The sequence below is a fragment of the Trachemys scripta genome, chromosome 22, assembly GCF_013100865.1.
Source record: "Trachemys scripta elegans isolate TJP31775 chromosome 22, CAS_Tse_1.0, whole genome shotgun sequence".
Taxonomy (NCBI): domain Eukaryota; kingdom Metazoa; phylum Chordata; order Testudines; family Emydidae; genus Trachemys; species Trachemys scripta.
The window spans coordinates 2,166,142-2,186,590 of record NC_048319.1 but is presented as its reverse complement, the minus strand read 5'-3'; the positions used below and the strand labels follow the sequence as shown (position 1 = coordinate 2,186,590).

Here is a 20,449-nt window from a genome sequence, read left to right as displayed (position 1 = left end):
TGTGCTCCTGCTGCCGGCACAGGGGCGGTTACTCCGAGTTATATGGCTTCCCCTGCAAGCCGGACCGCGTGTCTAGTGACGAGAAATCATTACAAATTACAGACTTGGAGAGACTGGGACCAAGTGAGCCTCCTAAATGCTGCCCGACTAAGCGCTCTCTGTGCTGTGTGTGACAAATAATGACTGACTTTTCCATTGCCAGGAAATGAATCACTGAGGAGGCCAAACCAAGATCTAGGAAGCTGCTGGAAGACTGATGCATACTAACTTCACTACCTAATAGTCTGTCCAACCGTTACTAACCAATGTCAACAACTAGGTAACAAACTGCCTTTATCTCTGGCTGCCCCTGGCCCTGGGGTCTGGGATCAATGGATAGGAGTGTTAGCTTCCCACCCGCTGGAAATTGTGCCTCAAAGTGGTAAGGCAGGACTTAGGTCCCCCACCCCCACACATGAGCTGGGTATAAAATGCACCATGTGTTAGAGGAGACCAGGGACTTCGAGGGTCATTAGGAAAATACATCAGGGGAGGGCTAGGCGAACTGACCAGAGGGAAATCCCAAAGCTCCCTTTGGAAGGAGCAGGCTGGGTCAGCGTGATGTGCTGCTGTGCAAGGGATCTGAGTCCAGGGTTGGGCAACGGGAAAAGAGCTGAAGAGCTGGGGAGCAAGGGCAGCACTGTACACCACTCTCAAGCCTCCGCTGGAAGGGCAGGTTGTCTCACTGCTACAGTGAGGTCTTGAGCCGGGGGCAGGAAAGTAAGTTTCTGGGTTACAGGGGTCGTATCTGGGCCGCACCAGCTGTTTTCATGCCTTGGAGTGTAGGATGTATCCGCTCGAATTCAAGTTCACCCGCTCAGGCTCCTGCCTGCAATGGCCAGTGCCGGAGGTTTGAAAGGAATGCCGAAAAAGACCTCAAGCCCTAATGCACCTGGGCTATTGCCTGACGGAGACAAATGTCCTCCTGCCGTGCTCAAGTCATGTCCTGAAGCCTGAGATCTGAGTTTAGCTTGTACATTACTGGTCATAAAATCCAGCCCTGGCTTGTGGCTCGCAGCAGCTGATTCCATGCTCTGGCTGTGGAGAAATGTTTCCTTTCATTCATTCTTACATGACCTGCCTTTAATCCCATGATCTGACCTTCGCTGCAGGCTGTGTGGCCCGCGCATGAGCCTTGGGAGGAAGAGACATGTTGAAGGGGAGGCACTGTCTGTGCTCAAATCCCCAACCCAGTCTCCATCCCACACTCTCTTCAGGAGCGCCAAGTCCCAGACCCTGCAGGAAGGAGAGTTAGTGCAGCGGCAGGGCCGTCGTATGATTGAACTCACCACGAACTAGCTGCTACGGTGCTAGGTGCACAACCTTCAAATCAGACTTCAAATAATGTGCCTACCCCAGCACAATTCCCCCCGGCAGACCGTGCTGCAGGGGCCCCAGCGTGTGAGAGCCTGGTGACCTACGTGTGCATATGTGACACACGGACCCTGAGGCCTGCCCTGGGTTACTGCTGATGTGACATCTGATCTTGTCACTAGCTGGAGGGTGGGGAGAGCCGGGAGGTGGCAGGGCAGAGCCCTAGTAATCTTAGCTGGAGGGGCTCTGCAGGGTACAGAGAAGTCTGCTGCCATGGTGCTGCTGGCTGCCACGGGTGGAGGAAGGGGTGGAGGAGGTGGCAAAAAGGGCTACAGGGCCTTTAGTTTTCTTCTCATTGCATCAGCTGATGGCCCCAGAGGTTCATGAGTCCGAGCTAAGAGCATCAGGGAATGTCTGGGTCTCAGGCCCGCTTCCTCTGGAGAAGCACAAAGAATCCCAAAGAGGAACAAGCCTGGAGTGGGAGCCCCTAGGAATAAGGGGTGACCGTGGCGAGTGGGGGATGCTAGAGCCCTTCCAAGCCAGGGAGTGAAGAACCGCCTCCCCTTTGGCTTAGCCACACTGGGCTGGAGGGTGCTTGTTCAGGATGTGCTCCCAGAGGTGCTGGCTCAGTGGGAGCTGGGGGTGCTCAGCACCTCGTGTCCCTGGAGAGGAGAGAACTAGCAGAAATGCCATGTGCTCTGCGGCGTGCGATGCAGATGCCAGGAAGCCGGCTCGCTTCCCAGACTGCGCTCCGCACCCCCCGCTGCCTTGACAGTTCTGTTTGTTCTGTTCCAGGGAGCAGCCGATCTTCAGCACTCGAGCCCACGTTTTTCAGATCGACCCGGCCACGAAGCGGAACTGGATCCCTGCCAGCAAACATGCCCTGACCGTCTCCTACTTCTACGATGCCACACGCAACGTGTACCGGATCATCAGCGTGGGAGGCACCAAGGTGAGGGCCACATGCAGACCAGGCAGCTTGCCAGCAACCGTCCCTCTGGCCTTGATCACTGAGTGCTTCCCGCTTCCCTCAGACACCACTCTGGGCAGCCCTCAGAATGGAGTGCTCGAGCATCTCCACAGGCGGGCATGGAAAGTGTTACAGCCAGTGTCTTCACACTGACGTATTTAATATCCAAGGTGAATTTAGTGCTGATGGAAAGACAGTGCTGCGACTGATAGCCCTATGCACAGAGCGTGCCCAGCCACTTCCTCCCCCCGGTGCCTGGCCTTGTGCTGCGGGGACCCTTCTTGGCCTCTGAGGGCTGCTCTGGTCCTTCTGACCCTTGGCCTTTCTGCTGATGCCAGTTGTGGGGGTGGGTTTTGTGTCAGGCCCTAGACACAGGACCCATTCATGTCACACGGCCTGTCCGACTGGAATGACCTTTGCTCACTGGTAACTTGGGCTGGTGTCCTAGAGGTAAAAGGCTCCTCTATAGCACCATGATGGGTGAATGATAAATGTGAGGGAATTCCCTGAGTCATCCCACGCTAGGGAGCTTTGGAGAGTACAATCCATCTCGCAGACTACAGCAATTCCACTTTGACTGAGGGTCCTTGTTCCTTCCCCCCACAGGCCATCATCAACAGTACCATCACCCCCAACATGACCTTCACAAAAACCTCCCAGAAGTTCGGACAATGGGCGGACAGCCGAGCCAACACAGTATACGGGCTGGGCTTTGCCTCAGAGCAGCACCTCTCCCAGGTAACGTTGCAGGGGCTGATGGCAGGCTGACCCACCCAAGCAATGAGTGGGAGCGGGGGGAGAATCGCTACATAATCTAATCCACCAGGAATGCCAAAGGAAGTATCAACTCAGGTGTCCATGCTCTGAGGAGGAAGGGTCTGGGGACAGAATCAGGTACAGTCTGGTCTAGTGCGGTGTGGGGCCGGGAAGCCCTAAGATATGTGGGGGACAGAATGAACGTCAGGGTCACATTTTCACAAGCACCTGAAGTGACATTTTAAAAAGTGACGTAGGCTGCTAGGACCCAGATCCTCACAGGTATTTAGGCTCCTGACTTTCACTGATTTCAGTACCCTTGAGGACCTGCCTGAGGGTGTAAGGGTCTGTCTACACTGCAGTCAGAGGGGCACTGCAGCATGTATAGGCACACCTGAGCTAGCTTTGATCTGTCCAGCTCAAGTGACAATAGCAGCGACTCCTGTACAGCCCTTCTCAGGCCCCGGTCTCTACTCCCGCAGCTTGCCCATAGGGGCTGGAACTAGGGGTGCAGGGGTGCTGCTGCACCCCCTGGCTTGAAGTGGTTTCCATTATAGACAGGGGTTACAGTTTGGGTCCATGGCTCTCAGCACCCCCACTATACACATTGTTCCAGCCCCCCTAAGCTCGGCCTTACCGCTATTGTTGTTGGCGCTGGCTGGATCAAAGCAAGCTCGGGAATGTCTACGGATTGCACTTAGCCACTTCTGACAGCGTTATTGAACACATCTGTACAGCATGGGCACCCCCGCAGCAAGGACTCAACTCCCCACGCCCCGTCCCAGCAGGCACTGAGCTCAGTGGAAACGCCAGCACGGACTCTTGGTCCTGGTCTGGGATGGCATGGGGCCATTCTCTGGACATTACCGCTAGCTTGGGGCGGAAGCAAAAAACATGCCAGATCCCTGGAAAGAGGCAGAGAGAGGGAGAAATAGCGACAGGAGGAGGGAAGTAAACCCTAGCAGCTGTTCTCGCTTGTCGGACGTTTCTGTAAGACAGTAGAGTGACCCTCTCCCCATCTCCCCCCGTTCCCCTAGTTTGCGGAGAAGTTCCAGGAGGTGAAAGAAGCAGCCCGTTTGGCGAGGGAAAAATCGCAGGATAAAACGGAGCTGACCAATCCAGCCCTGAACATCACGTCTCACCAGGTAACTTTGGCAGCTGCGGTGGGGCTGCTAGGGAAAATGGTCACCATCCCATTGTCCTCTGGCAACAGGGGCAGAGCCCATCACTTTCCCCAGAGCACCAGCCACCAGCCGGAAGGGCCCTGAATGCAAATCCCCATGGGAGGCACCAGGCACTGAGCCAACCGGCCTTAGCAATTCCAATCCCTGTCACTCACGTGCATCTACAAAAGGCCTCCCACGTCTGCGGAGAATGGCCCGTGCCAGGGCTCACTGGGAACGTTTCATTAAGGTAGTGCTGATGGAGTGGGGTAGTCTGTAGCCAGCCCCTCCACTTCTCTCCCGTGGAGGCCAAGCCGCAGCCCAGGTATCCCTGGTGGCATGTTGAAGGCGTGACCGGTCTCCCTAAACCAGCCTCCAGTGCCTGCCCGATGGGGAGAGGACGGGCCGTGGTGCGTTCTACCCCTCTTCTCCCCACGGCAGCTCTTCAGGGTGCCCTGTGGGTGCATCCCAGAGGTGGCTCTGCATTTCCCTGATCTCCTGGCAACCGGAGGGGAGCTGGGGGCTGAGGACAGATGGAGTGGCAGCAGAGGAGGAGGAGGCAGTGCGAACAGCACCTTGGCCTGCAGGAAAAAGAGGAGGAGGAGGCGGCTCTGCGGAGACTGGAAATGCCGTACGTGGTGGAGCAAAGGGAGACATCTCTCCAACTTGACTCCCGTTGTCTCTCCCTAAGGGATGGGAAATGGGGAAGGGAATAGAGAGCAGAGTGAGGGCAGCAGAGCCAGGGCCCACGAAAGCGATGGGGCTAATCGGGGATCTGTCAGTCATGGGGCGGGCTCGGCGTGTACTGGGGACAGAAGACTTCCAGCACCTCGGTGCAGGCTCACAGCACAGCGCTTAAAGCAGCTGCTAGTTCAGAACTGCTCAGTGTACATGCAGCCCCGGAGAAGGTGTCAGCGTCTCTCCTTCCCTACTGCCTATTCGACTCCATAGCACTAAAACTGCACCGAGGCAACCTGACCATATTGGCTCCTGCTCTGAACGGGGGTGGGTGCAGGGCAGGGGGCGTGTGGGATGCGGCATCGGCCCTTTATGCTTCCTCTCCTCTCTCTCCCCCTTCTGTATGTGGGAGGGAGGAGGCAGAGGCAGTGGGCAGCCTTCCCCGCCAGCCTCGTTCAGAGCGCCAGGTCAGGGCCACCATTGTTACAGCACACAACTTGCTGACAGCCTTGTCTACTGCCTCCGTGTGCACATACCATGCTCAAGGCCATGATACCAGTGTCTGGGTGGGGGAAGTTGTGTCAACGGGCCAGGTGCATTGTGGGCAAGGTCACCTTCCTCTGCACCATCCGAGATTGACTGCTGCTGGAAGAGGCGGGGGGGGGAGAATGATCTCCCCCGCCCCATCCTCCCGCCTCCCCCCGACACAGAAAGGTGGGCTGCTCTTTCCTCTGCAACGCCTTGCATGTGTAATTCCCAGCTCCACCCTTGTAGTGCTTAGCTTCATCTCCTGAGATCCGGGCACCCAGCCCTTCCATCCATGGAGCTACACACAGCTCTCCCCGGCTCTGCTCCTTCGGGGAGTGCGGCTGGCTCTTTGGGGTTTGAACCCCCATCTCTTGCTGCCGAGCGCACACCGCCCCTACAGGTCACTCAGCCTCCAGTGCTCCGTAAAACCTCCTCTGGAGACGACACGGGGCCTCATTCCCCTCTCATGCCAGCCTCAACCGGGAGCTGCCCCATCGACTTCAGAGACGCTACCTCAATGTAAAACTGGGGGGAGTGAGAGGAGACTCAGGCTGCCCTCCTCCTCTGTCTGGGTCTGGTGCTGGCAGGCACTCGGCAGGGCCGGGCCTGGGAACGTGCTGGGCGCTGCAGTCTCTGAGATGGAATGCCCTGTCAGCAGCCGACTGATACTCCAGCTCCCATGTCAGGGATTAATATCCCACCCCCGGCAGCATTGCTTGCTCACCCCTGGGGCGTCTACTTGCAGCACAGCCTTTGGGTTTGCACCCCTCGTCAGGGCGTAGCCTCGCCTGGAGCAGCTGCTGCAGCACAGCGAGAGAGATCCATCTACACACACAGTCCATCATAACCCTACTGCCTGTCCCTAGACCCCCGTCACTAGTCTGTATGCGCACACTTGCACTGCCCCTCCCAAACCCCACCAACCTGCAGGCATACGCACACACCCCCTTTCCATACTTCTCACTGTGTGCCTGTACACACATGCACCATCCCATACACCTTGCTGCTTGCCTGTACGGACACACACTCCCTTGCCACTGCCAGCCAGCACACACACGCTGTCCTGCACACCCCTCCACTGGCCTGCGCACACACCCTTCCATACAGTCCATTGTTGGTCTATACACACACACCCCATCTTGTACAAACACCCCAGACATCCTCTTGCTGCTTGCCGTTTTTGGGTCTGTCCATTAGCAGGGCTTCACACGTGAGCCTCATCCATAAATAACTGATTGATCAGGCCTCCCTGATTCCCTGCATTTCTCTCAGCTCCAGCGTCCTTAAGCTTCAGACTTTCAGAGCCGTGGATCTCACTTTGCAGCAGCCCTCCTCTTAGGGCCACTTACCCGTCCATCACTGCCTGCCTCTGCAGACCCAAAGTGTTGAGTTGGGCGCCCGACAAGGCGAGGCCCCTAAAATCAGGGGGCAGTTTTGAAAATGTCCCGAGGTGCTGAGCACCCCAAGCTCCCATTCACTCTGTTGGAAACCTGACTTCCCCTTTACCTGCCTCAGTTTCCCCATCTGTAAAACGGGGGTGATAGGTAAGGGGATGGGGCAAGCAGGGGTGTATGTTTATAAAGCACTTTGGGATCCATGACATTCCTAGTCACTCTTCCTGGTCAGCGCCTTTCTCTTCAGGCCTCTCCACGCTGTGACTTTCAGCATAGCTCATGACCCTGCATCAGCAGATTCCTAGGCCAGGTGGTTGTCCTTACCCTGGAAAGTCACTGAGATCCGGTGGCTGGGTGTTTGCGTGCTCCCTATAAACCCTGGAGGACGCCACTGGTCCCAGGACTGGAAGGAGAAGGCTCGGCCAATCCCAGGCTGGGGGGCTCTGATGTCTAGCACTCACGCTGTCTTTTTATAGATCAGTTTGTAACTTCTGTGCCTAGTTTCTTCCCTTCTGTCAGCAGACGTGCGGGGAGCTGGGGGCTCTCAGGTGGCTGCAGGGTATAGAATCTGCTTGTGCCATCTGCATATACATCCCTGCTGTGTGGTGTCTGTTCTCCCCAGATAACAATCTGGAAGGATCTTTTGATGAATCCCGTTGGGATTCTGTCCTGATGCAAGCAGGGAGCGACAGTGCCATGGAGCAGGGCGTGCGCTTTGGGGCAGGGGCTGCATCTCCCTTGTGTTCAGAAAGTGTCTAACGCCTGGCTCCCCTGGCTACTGCAGTATGAGTGGCTCCTGCCTTCTCCATCTTGGGGCTTCAGGGGCTCCCTTCTTGTCCGAGCTCACCGCTCACCTGCTAACCCAAGGAGCAGAAACGAGACTGGGCAGCTGAACTCAGCGTCCTACCCAGCGGGGCAGACACCAGCCACGGGCCCCTGCAGGAGCCACAGTCTGCGTCTCCCTGACAGGTTTATAGGTCACTATGTCTTGGAGCCCCCCGGGGAACAAGGCAGAGACGCCTCTGATGACAAAGGGGCCACTGTGGTAGGGCAGCAAGGCCTGAACCCCTGAAGTCACTCACTGTTAAGTGATTCAGCACCTCGTGCATGGCCTTCAAGGGGTCAGGTTAGCGGCCAGGACCCCATCGGCATTTACCAAGGGCAAGTTTGGGGCCAAAGAACTTATCACCTTAAAAAAAATGCACATAAAGAGGGAGGAACATCTGGTGAGCTCATCATGGAGCAGCTGGACTCTGAGCCCACCAGCTCAGAGATTTTTGTGCTAGGACTGCTGCCAGAGGCACAAGACAGTCACCACGGGCTGGGGCAGTGAATGGGGGAGCCACTAACCAGTGCAGAGAGAGGCTTATTAATCTGAAAACAAAGCTGTGCCTCTGTCATCCATCTATCCCTCCATCTGTCTATCCATCCATCTGTCTATCCTTCCCTCGCTTGCTCCCTCCATCCATCCATCTCTCCCTCTGTCTAGTTTGTGTGTCTGCCTGGTCAAATCTTTTGCCCATCCTTTGGTGTCTTGGGCATCAGTGCTGGTGTCAATCAAACAAAGAGACCAGGTGGGAAGGAAGCACACACCCCTCCCCAGTCCTGTTCTAGCCCCTCCAGCATCCCTTTCTGGAGATTCCCCCACATTAACCTCCACAGTCTAAAGCCCTGCAGCCTTTGGCAGCCTTCCTGGAGCTGAGATGGGATCTCTCCATTCAGCGCCTGTTGAGGTCATGTCTAGGCAGGCCACAGGGCGTTGCTGTTGGTGATATGAGATGCTCCATCTCCCCCTTCCCTCCCAGGAGATGAGCACCCCCAGGAGCTGAATGGAATCTGGGGTCACCCCACGGCAGTGCAGAGCGCTGACCCATGGGGCCCCACACCTGAGCTCTTCTAATGAGTCACCCTATGTAAGAACCTGGGGACTGGCAGAGACGCTGGGTGACCACGTGTCCCAGACCTGCCTGACGTGTTGTAACCCCCCTGCAGGTGCTGCCAAGCACTGTCATCAGCTCCAATGGGCCAGGAGACGATAAGCTGTTCCGGAGCCAGAGCGCCGACGTCGAGATAACAACGGAGAAGGAGCGGCTGAAGAAGATGCTCTCCGAAGGGTGAGGCGTGGGCTTAGCTGGGGCTTTCAGGTCCCAGCCCAGCTGTTCAGGGCACTCTCAGGTCCAGTCCCCAGTGGGGAAGGGGGATCCCAGCATCTCCCATCCAGGGGGGAATTAACTCTTCCCTCTGCCCTGGTCCCCAGCTAACGTTGTTGCTCCCACAGACTCAGGGCAGGGTATAAACCCCGGGACCCACCACCATCTCGAGCCTAGTGCTCGGGGCGGGACCCTTTTCTGTTGTTCTCCTTATGGCTGCATGCTGCCCCTCAAAACCCACTGCTGCCTTACATGAGGACATAAGAACAGCCATGGTGGGTTGGACCCATGGTCCATCTAGCCCAGTGTCCTGTCTTCGGACAGTGGCCCCTGCCAGGTGCTTCAGAGGGAATGGACAGAACAGGACAATTATCAGGTGATCCATCCCCTGTCGTCCAGTCCCAGCCTCTGGCAGTCGGAGCCCCCATCCAGGCCATGGGGAAATACATCCCTCCCCATTCCCCGACCAGGGGAATCCCTGCAGCTCAGGGGTGAAGCATGTTCGCCAAGCAGCTTGTAGGCACAGTGAGTCATTGGGCCGGGTGTCAGAAGATGTTCACACCTGTCTAGCTGGCCCAGGGCTGGGCTGGTGGTAATTCCGCTGGGGATTCCAGGCGGAACCTGTCCCTTTCTCTTGTAAAGTCTTTCGGCCGGATTCTGCCCTGGGACTGCCTGGGGTGGGGGTGGGGAGTAATGCCAGTGTTTGCATGTTAGGATGTGTTTGAAGCTAAGTGTCATTTGACCCCCCGCAAATCCTCTGGGCTTTAGTTTGGTTCCATCGAGTCACTTTACTGCAATGCAAACTCGGAGCCGGAGCGGCTGGGTGGGTTCCAAGCTCCAGGCTGCAAAGCCCCTTCCTGGCAGCTCAGCCTCCTCGCCGTGGCTGCTAATCTGGCAGTGGGACGTCCCCAGCTCCAGCACCATGCAAGCCTGTTGGTCCTGGGCAGCCGAGTCATCCCGTCAGCTGCTCCTCTGCTCAGGTGGAGCCATGTGGATGGTCGCTCATCCCCTGCCCCCTCCTGATTCCCAAAGCCAAACATGGCAATGGCAGGAAACAGACACAGGCTCGGGCCTGGCACAAGGGTCCAGATTCGGGAAGTGAGATTGAGGCCAGGCTGAAAGCAGCCTGGGCGGGCGTAGCAGCCCCATCCCTTCTGCCCTCTGGGAGTGTGTGGTCAGCACTGACCCGTGGATCGGGAGAAGGCCTGGGGGTCCTGTAGGTCAAAGCCCTGCCATAGAGATGAAAGACCAGACTTACAGGTCGTTTAACCCAGCCATCGCTGGCGAGGGAGGCTTCTCCCCAGCCACATTCAATGGCACGTCCCAGGCGGAACGTCCAGAGGAGAGGACAGTTAGGCAGGGCAGCAGTTTGCCCAGGAGGAGGCCATGTCCCTGTCACCGGTGTGGCGGGTGGGGGACAGACCTGCGCTTCTGACGGGAGCTTGCAGTGTTTGTCGTGTGTTGGAACTCACCGTTGCTCAGCGCCGAAGCCATGGCTTCCATGACAGCCTCGACCAGGCTCCTTCCCGCCTTGATGTTCTGAAGGGTGCAAGGGGAGGATGGGGCAGGGTCATGGCGGCCTGAGGTCCCGTCCCGCAGGATTGGCTCTGATCAGGACATGTCTGCATTGGGAATTGGCTCTTCAGGACGCTGCCCAGTGGGGGAAGGGAGGCCTCTCTGCTGAGACACCCCCGGGGAAGCAGAGACCTTTCTCCCTCCCTCTCACTCCCGGCTTGTGGTTCCATGCCCCCTCCTGCAGCTCAGTGCCCGAGGTCCAGTGGGAAGCTGAATTCTTCACCCTCCAGGACAACAACAACAAGCTGGTGGCTGCCCTGCAGGAAGCCAACGCCAGCGTGGAGCAGTGGAAGAAGCAGCTGGCCGCGTACCAGGAGGAGACGGAGACGCTGCGGCTGCGGGTGAGCACAAGGAACGGGGCAAGGCGGCACGGCCCCCATAGCTTGTGGGCCACATGCTGCCTTCAGCCTCCATGGGTGCCAGTGGGAGATCGGCTGCAGCTGGAAGGTGCTATCTGGGCGTCTGCGGGATATGGCTGATGCCATAATGGATCAGACCATTGGGCCATTTAGCGTGCTCTCCTGCCTGCTGGTGAGAGTGAGGGCGACAGAGAGTTAGATCCCCATGTCCACCCCCCAACCTCAGTCCCCTTCCTAAGGGCCCCGCAGGACAGGATCTCGCATCAGACTGGGGGGGCCGAGTGAGGGCAGCAGCTCCAACAGATGTTACTGAGCATGCTCAGTACAAGCCAAGCAGCGACTCTGGGGGGACATGTGACCCCGCATGCCCCCCACACATTGCCTCTGCACAGCATTTATTAAAGAGCCAGAGATGATGCTGAGTGACAGCAGGTCCTGCTCCCCTGCCCTCCCCTCCTGCAGGATGACTGGTATAGCAGGGTGGGGGTGGGGAGGGGAGGGGAGCATGTGGGAGTGTTTCTCCCTCGCTCCTGTTGCCTGAGGTCCCCCAGCTGCCACCCATGGTGAGTGAAGGCTGTGCTCCCCTTCGCATTCACCTCCTGCCCCTGCGCCGGCCACCTGGGCAGCCGCCTGGCCTGGCAACAGACGGGGTGAAAGACACTCACGCTGCTAAAATTAGCTCCGAGCCGAACAGCAGCAGTGTGATCCCTGACAAACAGGCCCTTGTATCCAGCCTTTGGTGGAACAATCGGAGCTTTTGACCTACCTAGTGGGGGAGAGATCCCGGATCAGCTGAGCCTGCGGCAAAGCGGAGGAGTGCCAGTCGCACGGCAAGGCTCGCTGGGGAGAGGAGTTTTGGGAAGGGGGCTGTAGAGTCTTAGCAGGATTTGGTTGGGAAGGGGCTACAGAGGTTGCAAAGGGGTTGTGGAGCCTTTTCGCCTCTAGGCCAGTGGTTTGAGTTACATGCAGATCTGTGGGACGCAGCAGTTGTTCCCATGCGAGGTAGGGCTGTTTGCTAGTCCCTTTCGTTTCCAGCCCAATACCCAGTGATAGTCACCAGGCCTGATGCTAATTCTCAGCAGAGATGCCAAGGACTGAATAAGCCACAAAGAACGAACTTCCCTCTCGCCCCTAGAGGAGCCCTGCGAGGCGTGGCTGGGACGTGTGGCGGGTGTGTGCACGTGCAGGTGGTGGGAGGGGGAAGCTTGCGTCGCCTGCCTCTGCCTATGGGGATAAACCAAGGGCTGCCGATCCCTCCCCCCTCCTCCGATGGTTCAACATTCTCCCAGTCCAAAGAGATGGTCGTGGGTCTAATGAGACTGGCCGACCTCATAAACCAGGGCTTGGAAGAATCGGGGAAAAGATCGAGAGTCAAGAGCGTCCAGAGCATCTGCTGACTCGCTGCAAGGCGCACCCATCCTGGGGCCAGGGGTGGCCTCCAGGGGGCCAGACCTCTGGGGATCATGACGGCAGCGATCCTGGGAATCTGGCAGCTCATGGTCACCAGCATCAAGCTAAGCTCAGTGCAGGCCCGGCCTAGCCCACGTCGCCTGCTGCATCCCACCGCTGCACATGCCTGTACTAGAGCTCCCCTGTTGGAAGTGCACCAGCAGAGCTCCGTGCAGACGAGGTTGAGGGTTTTCATCCTAGGTGTGGGTCCTGGGATGAACTTTTCAAAGCAAATCCTCTGCCGATGAATTATTTAAGCTTCTGTGCAGCATTTTTCAGAAACGGAGAGCGCCTGGGCCAAGCCCTCCCCCTCGTTAAGACTGGTGTAAATCACTCCACTGACTGCAGCAGGGCCTCACAGAGGCAGGACTGAGAGCAGAACCTGGCCCTCTGCACACATTTCAGGGTGGTGCGGCTGGTGTCAGCTGACCCAGCTTTGCTGGGAGCGTGAGACTGCAGGGGAAGGGGGGAATGGGGCTATAGATAGAGCGTGGTTCTGACGCTTGCTGGAGCGTGTGATCTGCACCGAGGGGAGGGAGGAAATCTTTGTTCAGGGTCAGCCCGGCAGGAGCCACTGGACAAGATCTTGCTTCTGTGCAGTGAGACTGAGGATTCTGGTCACTGGGCGTGGGCTGAAGGGCTACCAGAAAGACCCCCTGTCTGAGTCTGGGGGAGGGGAGAGTCTGAGGAGGGAGGGAGCGGTACCTGGTTGGACTTGGAGTTTGGAGGAGGAGCAGAGGGACCCTTGGGGGAAGAGGAGAGGGGAGATTCTGGTGGAAGAACAGAGGGGTACTTTTGGGGAAGGGGTACGTCAGGGGAAGAGGCAATGAGTATCTGTGGGGAGAGGGCCTTGCGGGGGAGATTTACCTGGCAGGAGGGGAGGATTTCATGGCTGAGTTTTGCCTGGTTAGGGACTGTCGCGTGCTCCTGATCCTTGGGTCCCTGCTGCCATTTGCTAACGTCCCAGCACAGCAGAGCTGCAAGAGACTCTTCCACGCCCAGTGCAGCTCCCCAACGGGGGGGAGGGGGTGGGTTCGACATGGCTGCCGCACCATATTCCCTACTGCGCGGCTGTAGTGTTGGGGGCTTGTGGAAGCCTTTGCTCTGTAGAGGCTAGATACCAAGGTGACAGGCACTCCGAAATCCCGTAGATTTCAGGGGCCAGCTCTGGAGAAGGGCTGGTAGCCACGATAGCGAGTGAAGGGCCAGGTCATGGAGAACTGAAGTCTCAGATACCTTGTTCCTGGTGGGCGCTGGGGTGGAGTTTCCCCGCTTTCCCAGCCCATGTTTACACATGGAGCGGAGAGGGACAGTGGGAAAGATCCTTCCCCTTTAAATATCCCCCCAGTCCGGCCAGGAGAGCTTTAGGGCGGCTCCAAGGAGCAGAGTCTGCGATTGTGGGGTGGGCATGTTCTCGTTAGAAGCCACAAAGCTGCTAGAGTCTGGGGGCTCCTGGGCAGGAATAATCACTTTGCCCAGCAGCTGGAAGGTTTGTCTCGACCTGCCTCAGCGCTCAAGCCCCTGGCCAGCCCCTTAGCTGCATCCCCAGGCCTGTGTGCCTGGCTCCGGCAGGCACGCGGCACTGGGACCCAATTCCCTTCTCCCTGCATATCCATGTAGGTGGCTGAACTGGAGCTGCAGAAAGCCCACGATTCCTCCAGCGAGGGCAGCAAGGAGGAGCTGAACCAGACGCTGGAGGAGCTGGAGCTGTTGATCAAGGCTAAAGACGAGGTAACAGCAGTGGAGCAGACGAGGGCTCGGAGCAGCGGCTGAACGACCGCAATGCCCCAAGGGAGGCGGCTAGGACATGCCCAAAATATGAGTGCATCCTGGGCTGCTGTCGCCACCCCCCCCAACGCTCCCCTTTTTCCCCCCCCCCCCCCCGGCCTGTGGGCCCCCCTGGTCCACTCCCGCCGCTCTTAGAGCGAGTTCTGTCCCGGGCCCAGGGAGAAGAGCATGGAGCCGTGTTCGTGCTCAGATATTGACCCCCAGATGGGAGAGTGAGAACGCTTTGTTCTGTGGCACTGGGCCAAATCTTACTGGGACGGCCCCAGCCTCCATCACGTTCGATGGTTTCCTGCCCCGTAGCAAACCCCTGCTGTTTTCCCCACTCCCTGTTGGCTTTGTGCCCATCGCTCTAGCTCTCTCCAGCGAATGTAGCGGCTGTTGGGGCTACACTTCGCTGCTTAGCCAGGGGAGCAGATGTCGGCCAGACGCTTCCCGAAGCATGTTCTGCCTCCTCTGTGCAGAGTGGTGTGAAAAGCCCCTGTGTAGGGGAGGGCGGTTTCCCAAGGAGAAGAGGGTCACAGGTCAGCACTGGAGGGGCCCCATGTGGCCTCCTGACCTGCTCACAAAAGAGAATTGAGGCTGAATAGGTGTGAAGCCTGACGGTCCCCATGTAAAGGTTCCTGATCCCAGGCCAGGGCATCAGACAGCCCCTGCCTCACCCCCCCCCCCCCCCCCCCCCCCCCCCCATGACAGCCTCTGGTGTAGCTGGTTCCTCTGCAGATGGCACAGCCTGCCCCACATGCCCACCCCTCTCCTCAGCAGCTATGTTTAACCTCTGGCCTAGTTATTGCCTCTTGCTTTCACAGCATGTACATTAATGATTGAAAGCAGAGCTTTAATTACAGGGGCTGGGGGAGGGGAGATGTGGAGAGAGTCTCTGGGATTTGTTCATTTGCACCTTCTTCCCTAGCTGTGCCAAGCGGGTGGGTGGCAGCGCCGGGGGATGCACTTGGCAAGGGGTGGGGGTGGGAGTTTGTTCTGCGCATCATTCAGTGTGTGTCTGGAGCGAGAGCTCTGTCTGCCCCCGACACCTGCCGAGGAGAGAGGGGAAAGGCCGTAGTGTGAGGGGTGCGCAGGGAGGCCCTGCCCCTGGAGACAAGACGACCCAGGGGTCTAAGATGCAGTGGGAGCAGGAAAAGATGGTGTGCAAGCAGAGGGCGGGGGAGTGGGGGCCGTTAATGTGCTCTTTATTTTGTTAAGACCTAAGACTCCTGGGCTAGTGAGGGTCAGAGGAAAGGGTGGGCAATAGGCGGGGGCGGCACAGACAAGGCCTGGATGTGAGCACTGGAGCAGGACACTGTGGGTGCATCTACACCTCCAACCTCAGGAGACAGACTCACCCTGGCAGGGCTCGGGTGTGGACAGTGCGGCCGGGTAGCAGCTCACGCTCCCAGCCAGCCCCCAGGCTTCAGCCCCAGCTCCAGCTCCAGCTGCACCGTCCGCACTGGGATTTCTAGTGAGCCAGTTGGAGCCCCGCTGGTGCGAGTCTGTTCCCCCCGCTGCCGTGTAGACGTGCCCTGTGGGGGTGCTCAGACGAGCAGCGTGGGCTGAGCCAGGAGGGCTAGTGGGAGGGTCTGAAGCCAGGGGAGGATTGAGGGGGCTGCGTATGTGTATCCCCTGTGGTGGGGTGTTAGCGAAGCACAGTGTGGCACCGGTCTCCTGGCTTCGCACGGCCTGTGACCGCGCGGTGGCCGGGGAGCATGGGGCTGGCCCGGGCAGTGATTCTTTTCCTTTCCGTGATTCAGGAAATTCAGCAGCTGAAGAGGCAGAAGAGTGGCCAGTGGGAGGCGGAGGGGGAGCGCGAGGAAATGCTGCGGAAGCTGCAGGTGACAGAGGGGAGGTCTGCCGGGGAGACCCCGTATCGAATGACATCACTGCGCTGTCTAGACTGGGGGACAGCCAGCTACACCCCTCTCCCCTGTGCCCGTGAGAGGGGGCAGGTCTGGGGTTCTCACTCTGCTTCCAGCCCAACTAGGCTGGGCCCCCCTTTACCTCTTTCTGCAGAGCTGCTGATAGGGGAATGATTTCCCCAGCCATGGCCAGCCAGGGGACCCCATCCTGTGTGTTCCTGGGGTGCTGCTGGGTGACAGGATTGGGATGTGCTTCCTTCTCCCCTTCCTCCCAGGCCCCACAGAAAGGCAGTCACACCCAGCACCCAACGTGCACTGAAAAGATAACGAACCCTCTCTGCGTATCACACTTCCCCCAGAGCCTGATGCGTCCTGCTGGACATGTAGCTAGGGCAGGGCGGTGCCTTGCAACCCTCCATCCCCTGGCAGCCCCGCGAGCTGGGCACTCTGCTCACTGGCTGGGCCCCATTCTGGGCAGAGGACGTGCCCAGCCTGCAGGAAGGGGAGCTGCAGAATCTCTTGCCAGCTGACCCCCTCAGGGGTGGAGCGCTGACTCCAGCGGGTTCACAGGGGAGGGCAGGCAAGGAGGGATGCAAGCTGCTCTGTACCCCTAGGCAGGACGCAGATGGCATCTCTCATTCCATTTATCCAGGCTCTGAGAGGGCTGCCTGCTTGTGCCCGTCAGGGCCCGCTGGGGCTGGGACTCTGATACAGGCTCTGCTCACAGCACAGGACTCCGGTTTTACGGGACAAAGAATATATTCCTGCTCAGCGACCGGGTGCTGGGTGTGGGGTGGAGAGAGACCTACGTGGTCTTATCCTAGGCCTGCAGCTCCGAGGCTGGACAGAGGCCAGGAGAGGAGAGTTTCTGCTGGGCCAGTGGACAGCTCTGGCATTGCATCTCCAGAGGCTAGTCCGATCAGTCAGCTGGCATGTGCCGAGGAGCTGAGCTCCCAGACTCCTGCCACGGTCAGTGTGCAGTGGGGTGATGGTCAGAGCACACGGGCAGGGGGGACAGGCCCAGGTACCAAGAGGTGAACTCCAGCCTGATCTGCTAGGGCCAGTTCCATGATGGGATCAATAAAGGAATGTGTTTTCCGTGCACCTGGTGTGCAGGTGTGAGAAGGGCCGTGGCAGGGGATTATGCACATGGGTATGTGATGAGTAGGGGGGAGGACATGGGCATCTGTGCTGGTGTAGGGGATAACCTGTGTGTGTGTCAGTGGAAGGGCACAGGTGTAGAGAACAGGTGGGGCGTGTGTGCGCACTGGTGTTCAGGTGCAGGGGTAGCCGCTGTGTGTGTTGGCTGTGGGGGGTGTGTACGGTTAAGGTCCAGGGCTAGCGGCTGTGTGTGTGTGTTGGCTGTGGGGTGTGTGTGCGGTTAAGGTGGAGGTATAGCTGCTGCTGTGTGTGTTGGCTGGGGTGTGTGTGCGGTTAAGGTGGAGGTGTAGCTGCTGTGTGTGGTGTGTTGGCTGTGGGGTGTGTGTGCGGTTAAGGTGGAGTTGTAGCTGCTGTGTGTGTGTGTTGGCTGGGGGGGAGTGCGGTTAAGGTGCAGGGCTAGCTGCTGTGTGTGTATGTTGGCTGTGGGGTGTGTGTGTGGTTAAGGTGCAGGGCTAGCTGCTGTGTGTGGTGTGTTGGCTGGGGTGTGTGTGTGCGGTTAAGGTGGAGGTGTAGCTGCTGTGTGTGGTGTGTTGGCTGGGGGGGAGTGCGGTTAAGGTGCAGGGGTAGCTGCTTCATTGTCCGTTTGTTTACTAATCCTTTGCACCCTGGCCAGGAGCTGGAGGGACGCAACGCGGAGCTGGAGCGACGTTTGCATGTGGCTGAGCAAACACTGGCCGAGCAGCTGGCCGAGAGGGAGAAGATGCAGGGCGAAGTCACCAAGGTGGGCGAGCTAATGGATGTGAAGATATTTGAGCTCAGCGAGCTCCGGCAGGGACTTGCCAAGCTGGTGGAAAGCAACTGAGCAGCCCTGGCCACAGAGACGCCTTCCAGGAGGGGCAGAGCCCGGCTGAGGCCGGTTACAAACTGCAGCAGGAATTGGGACCTGGGCGGGGTCCAGCCACAAACCAGCAGATGCCTGCAACTGACTGTGGAGACTGGCCAGAGACGCCTGATGTGCATTGAGGGCAGACGTGGCGCCCGTGGGCAGCTGAACTCGGGGGGGTTTCCGCCCAAGGAGTGTCCATGAGTCACGTCCAGGCCTCTCTGGATCCTGACCATGTCGGCGTGGCCCGCAGGTGGCAGGGTCTCCATGCTGCTCCGTGACGCTGTTCTCCTGGCCTCACTCACTAACGCATTTCCCTGACACGTTTACAGAAGGAAACACTCCTTTTCTAGGGATGGGGCTCACCTGCCTGCCCATTTTTCAGTAGTTTTTCTAGAGAACCGCTTGCTTCTTTGAACCAAACTGCCTGGCTCCAGGAAGAGACGACCCATCGCACCATGGGCGGTAGCTGCTCCTTCTCCCCCTTCCCCACCGTACTCACATCCCATCTTTTGAATAGACTCTAATCACCATTTATTCACGGTCAGGGGCTTCCAGAACCCCCATGGGCAGGGACAGCTCCTCACCTGGCCCCATTCCCTTGTGGCTGCCCAGTCCCAGCCTCCAGAGGGGAAGAAGTTGCAGGATTTCACGACGTTTTCTATTTGAAGGCAGTGGGTTTTCTTACTTCTCAAAGCTGCTTTAAGCTGGGAGGAGAAGGCAGAGCTGGGGAGGGGACTAGGCTTTGAGAAACGGGATAGCTTGGGGGGTGACCGGCCAGCCGTGGAGCTGGCATCTGTCCAGGCTCCAAGGGCTGCCGCTCCCCTGAGTTAAATGCAGCAAATCCCAGTTGCTCTTGTTGCCTCTTGGGAAGCGCCGTCCAGGGAGACAGCAGGCCCCATGAGCCGCATGGCCCCCGGAGGGTGCAGGCCCCCATGCTATGCTCCACCTTGAGCTGCGCGGCTGGATACAGCTAGGGCGTTGGCTGTTTGGAGCGCGTTGGGCCTGGGCTCCCTAGGGGCTGTGGGACGTTTGTGGGTCCTTATGGGTGTTGTCGAGTAATGTAAATCCAACAAGGCCTGTAGGGAGAGGGGCAGTCACACTCCCCCACCCAGGCCCTGGGGAGCCCAGTAGTTGCTTAGTAGCATACTTAGCCCGGTGTCTAATGAGGAAGCAGTGTGTGTAGACGGAGCCGGTCGCCCAGCAGGACCAGGACCGGGTCTGTTTTTTACGTTTCTCCTTGCTGCCGTAGGTGCAGTGTAGACGGACGTAGTAACTGGAGAATGTTTCCAGGGATTGTAGAGACGCTGCAGAATCTGCCTAAAACTCCAGCAACCCCGGCGGCCGAGTCCTGCCTTCTGCCCACTGGGTCAGACCCTCCGTCTGCGTGTACCTGGGTGAAAAGCGTTACTCACCTGGGGCCGAGCTGCCTCTCGCTCGCGCCCCCGGCCCGAGAGGTGATTGCTCTGATTTTCAGTGGATCTGCCATTGCCCCGGACCGCCTCAGGGCTCCCTGGAACCCTAGCCCCTGCTTACGCCTGGGTAACTGAGCCTAAGGGCAGGAGCAGGCGCCGGGGAGATCCTGAAGGAGTGGAGCTGTGATGTCAGGGTTACAGAGCTTGTGTCTCGGTTAGGCCGGCCCCCTCCCTCCCGCCCTCCCTTTCAAAGCTTAGGAGTTGTGGGGAAATGTAGATTTCTGAACCTGCGCAGCCAGGAGAACTTTTTTGCATGAGCTGCTCCCACGCCTGTGTGGGGGCTAGAACTAGCTGTAGCGTGTGCCGCCCGCAGGGTGTTCTCTGTGTGTGTGTGTGGGGGGGGAGACAAGACTGGCCGGGGTACGTGCAGCACTGCGTTCCCGTTCCGGTGCCAGCTGTGGCCCCTTTGGAAAATAGAGATCGGCTGCAGGAAAGGTGCCTTCGCTCTGACTGCTTCATTGTGGGGCGGCGGTGGGTTAAGCAGGCATCTCCCCTGCATGTTGTCAGCCACTCACCCACCCACGGGTCCTGTCTGTGTCTCACGCCACATGCAAACTACCAGGAGAAGGGGCATGTTAAAGGGACTGGGTCTGACTTCCCACCACTGTGTCCTCCATGTCTCCGCCCTCAGCCTCTCTCTATTGTGTGGCCTGTGGCAAGATGGGAGTTTCCGAGTGATTGGGGCTCGCTGGACCGGCTTGAGCAATTTCCCAGGCTGAGTCAGCAGGACTGATTCTGACACAAGCCCCAGCACGGCACTGAGACTGCAGCTCGGCCCGGTTCCCACCTGCCTTCCACACCTGTGCGTTCGCTAGCCCAGACTTGTCGCTGGCGGCAGCACCGTCATTAGCCAGGGTTTGTAATGACCCGGTGCCCCTTACACCTCGCAAGCACAGCCCCGGTCGCTCCCGGTGTAACGCCCTCAGCCCTCCAGTCAGGCAGTGACGTTACGACGATGCTGACAGGAGCTCCAGCCT

At 58.6% G+C, this 20,449-nt stretch overlaps 1 protein-coding gene across 2 annotated transcripts in view; it reads left to right on the top strand.

Annotated features, from left to right (window-relative positions):
* HOMER3 (homer scaffold protein 3) overlaps positions 1-19,906 on the top strand; it is a 31,385-nt gene extending 11,479 nt beyond the window's left edge. The window contains exons 2-10 of one of the 2 annotated variants that reach the window (XM_034754976.1): positions 203-319; positions 2,149-2,305; positions 2,930-3,061; positions 4,117-4,224; positions 8,835-8,956; positions 10,752-10,908; positions 13,996-14,106; positions 15,909-15,989; positions 17,788-19,906. In XM_034754976.1, coding sequence (XP_034610867.1) covers positions 306-319; positions 2,149-2,305; positions 2,930-3,061; positions 4,117-4,224; positions 8,835-8,956; positions 10,752-10,908; positions 13,996-14,106; positions 15,909-15,989; positions 17,788-17,976 — 1,071 coding nt within the window. In that variant the 5' untranslated portion in view covers positions 203-305 and the 3' untranslated portion in view covers positions 17,977-19,906. The remainder of the gene's footprint in view (positions 1-202; positions 320-2,148; positions 2,306-2,929; positions 3,062-4,116; positions 4,225-8,834; positions 8,957-10,751; positions 10,909-13,995; positions 14,107-15,908; positions 15,990-17,787) is intronic. The other variant, XM_034754977.1, reaches the window with a different exon arrangement.
* Positions 19,907-20,449: the final 543 nt, after the last annotated feature.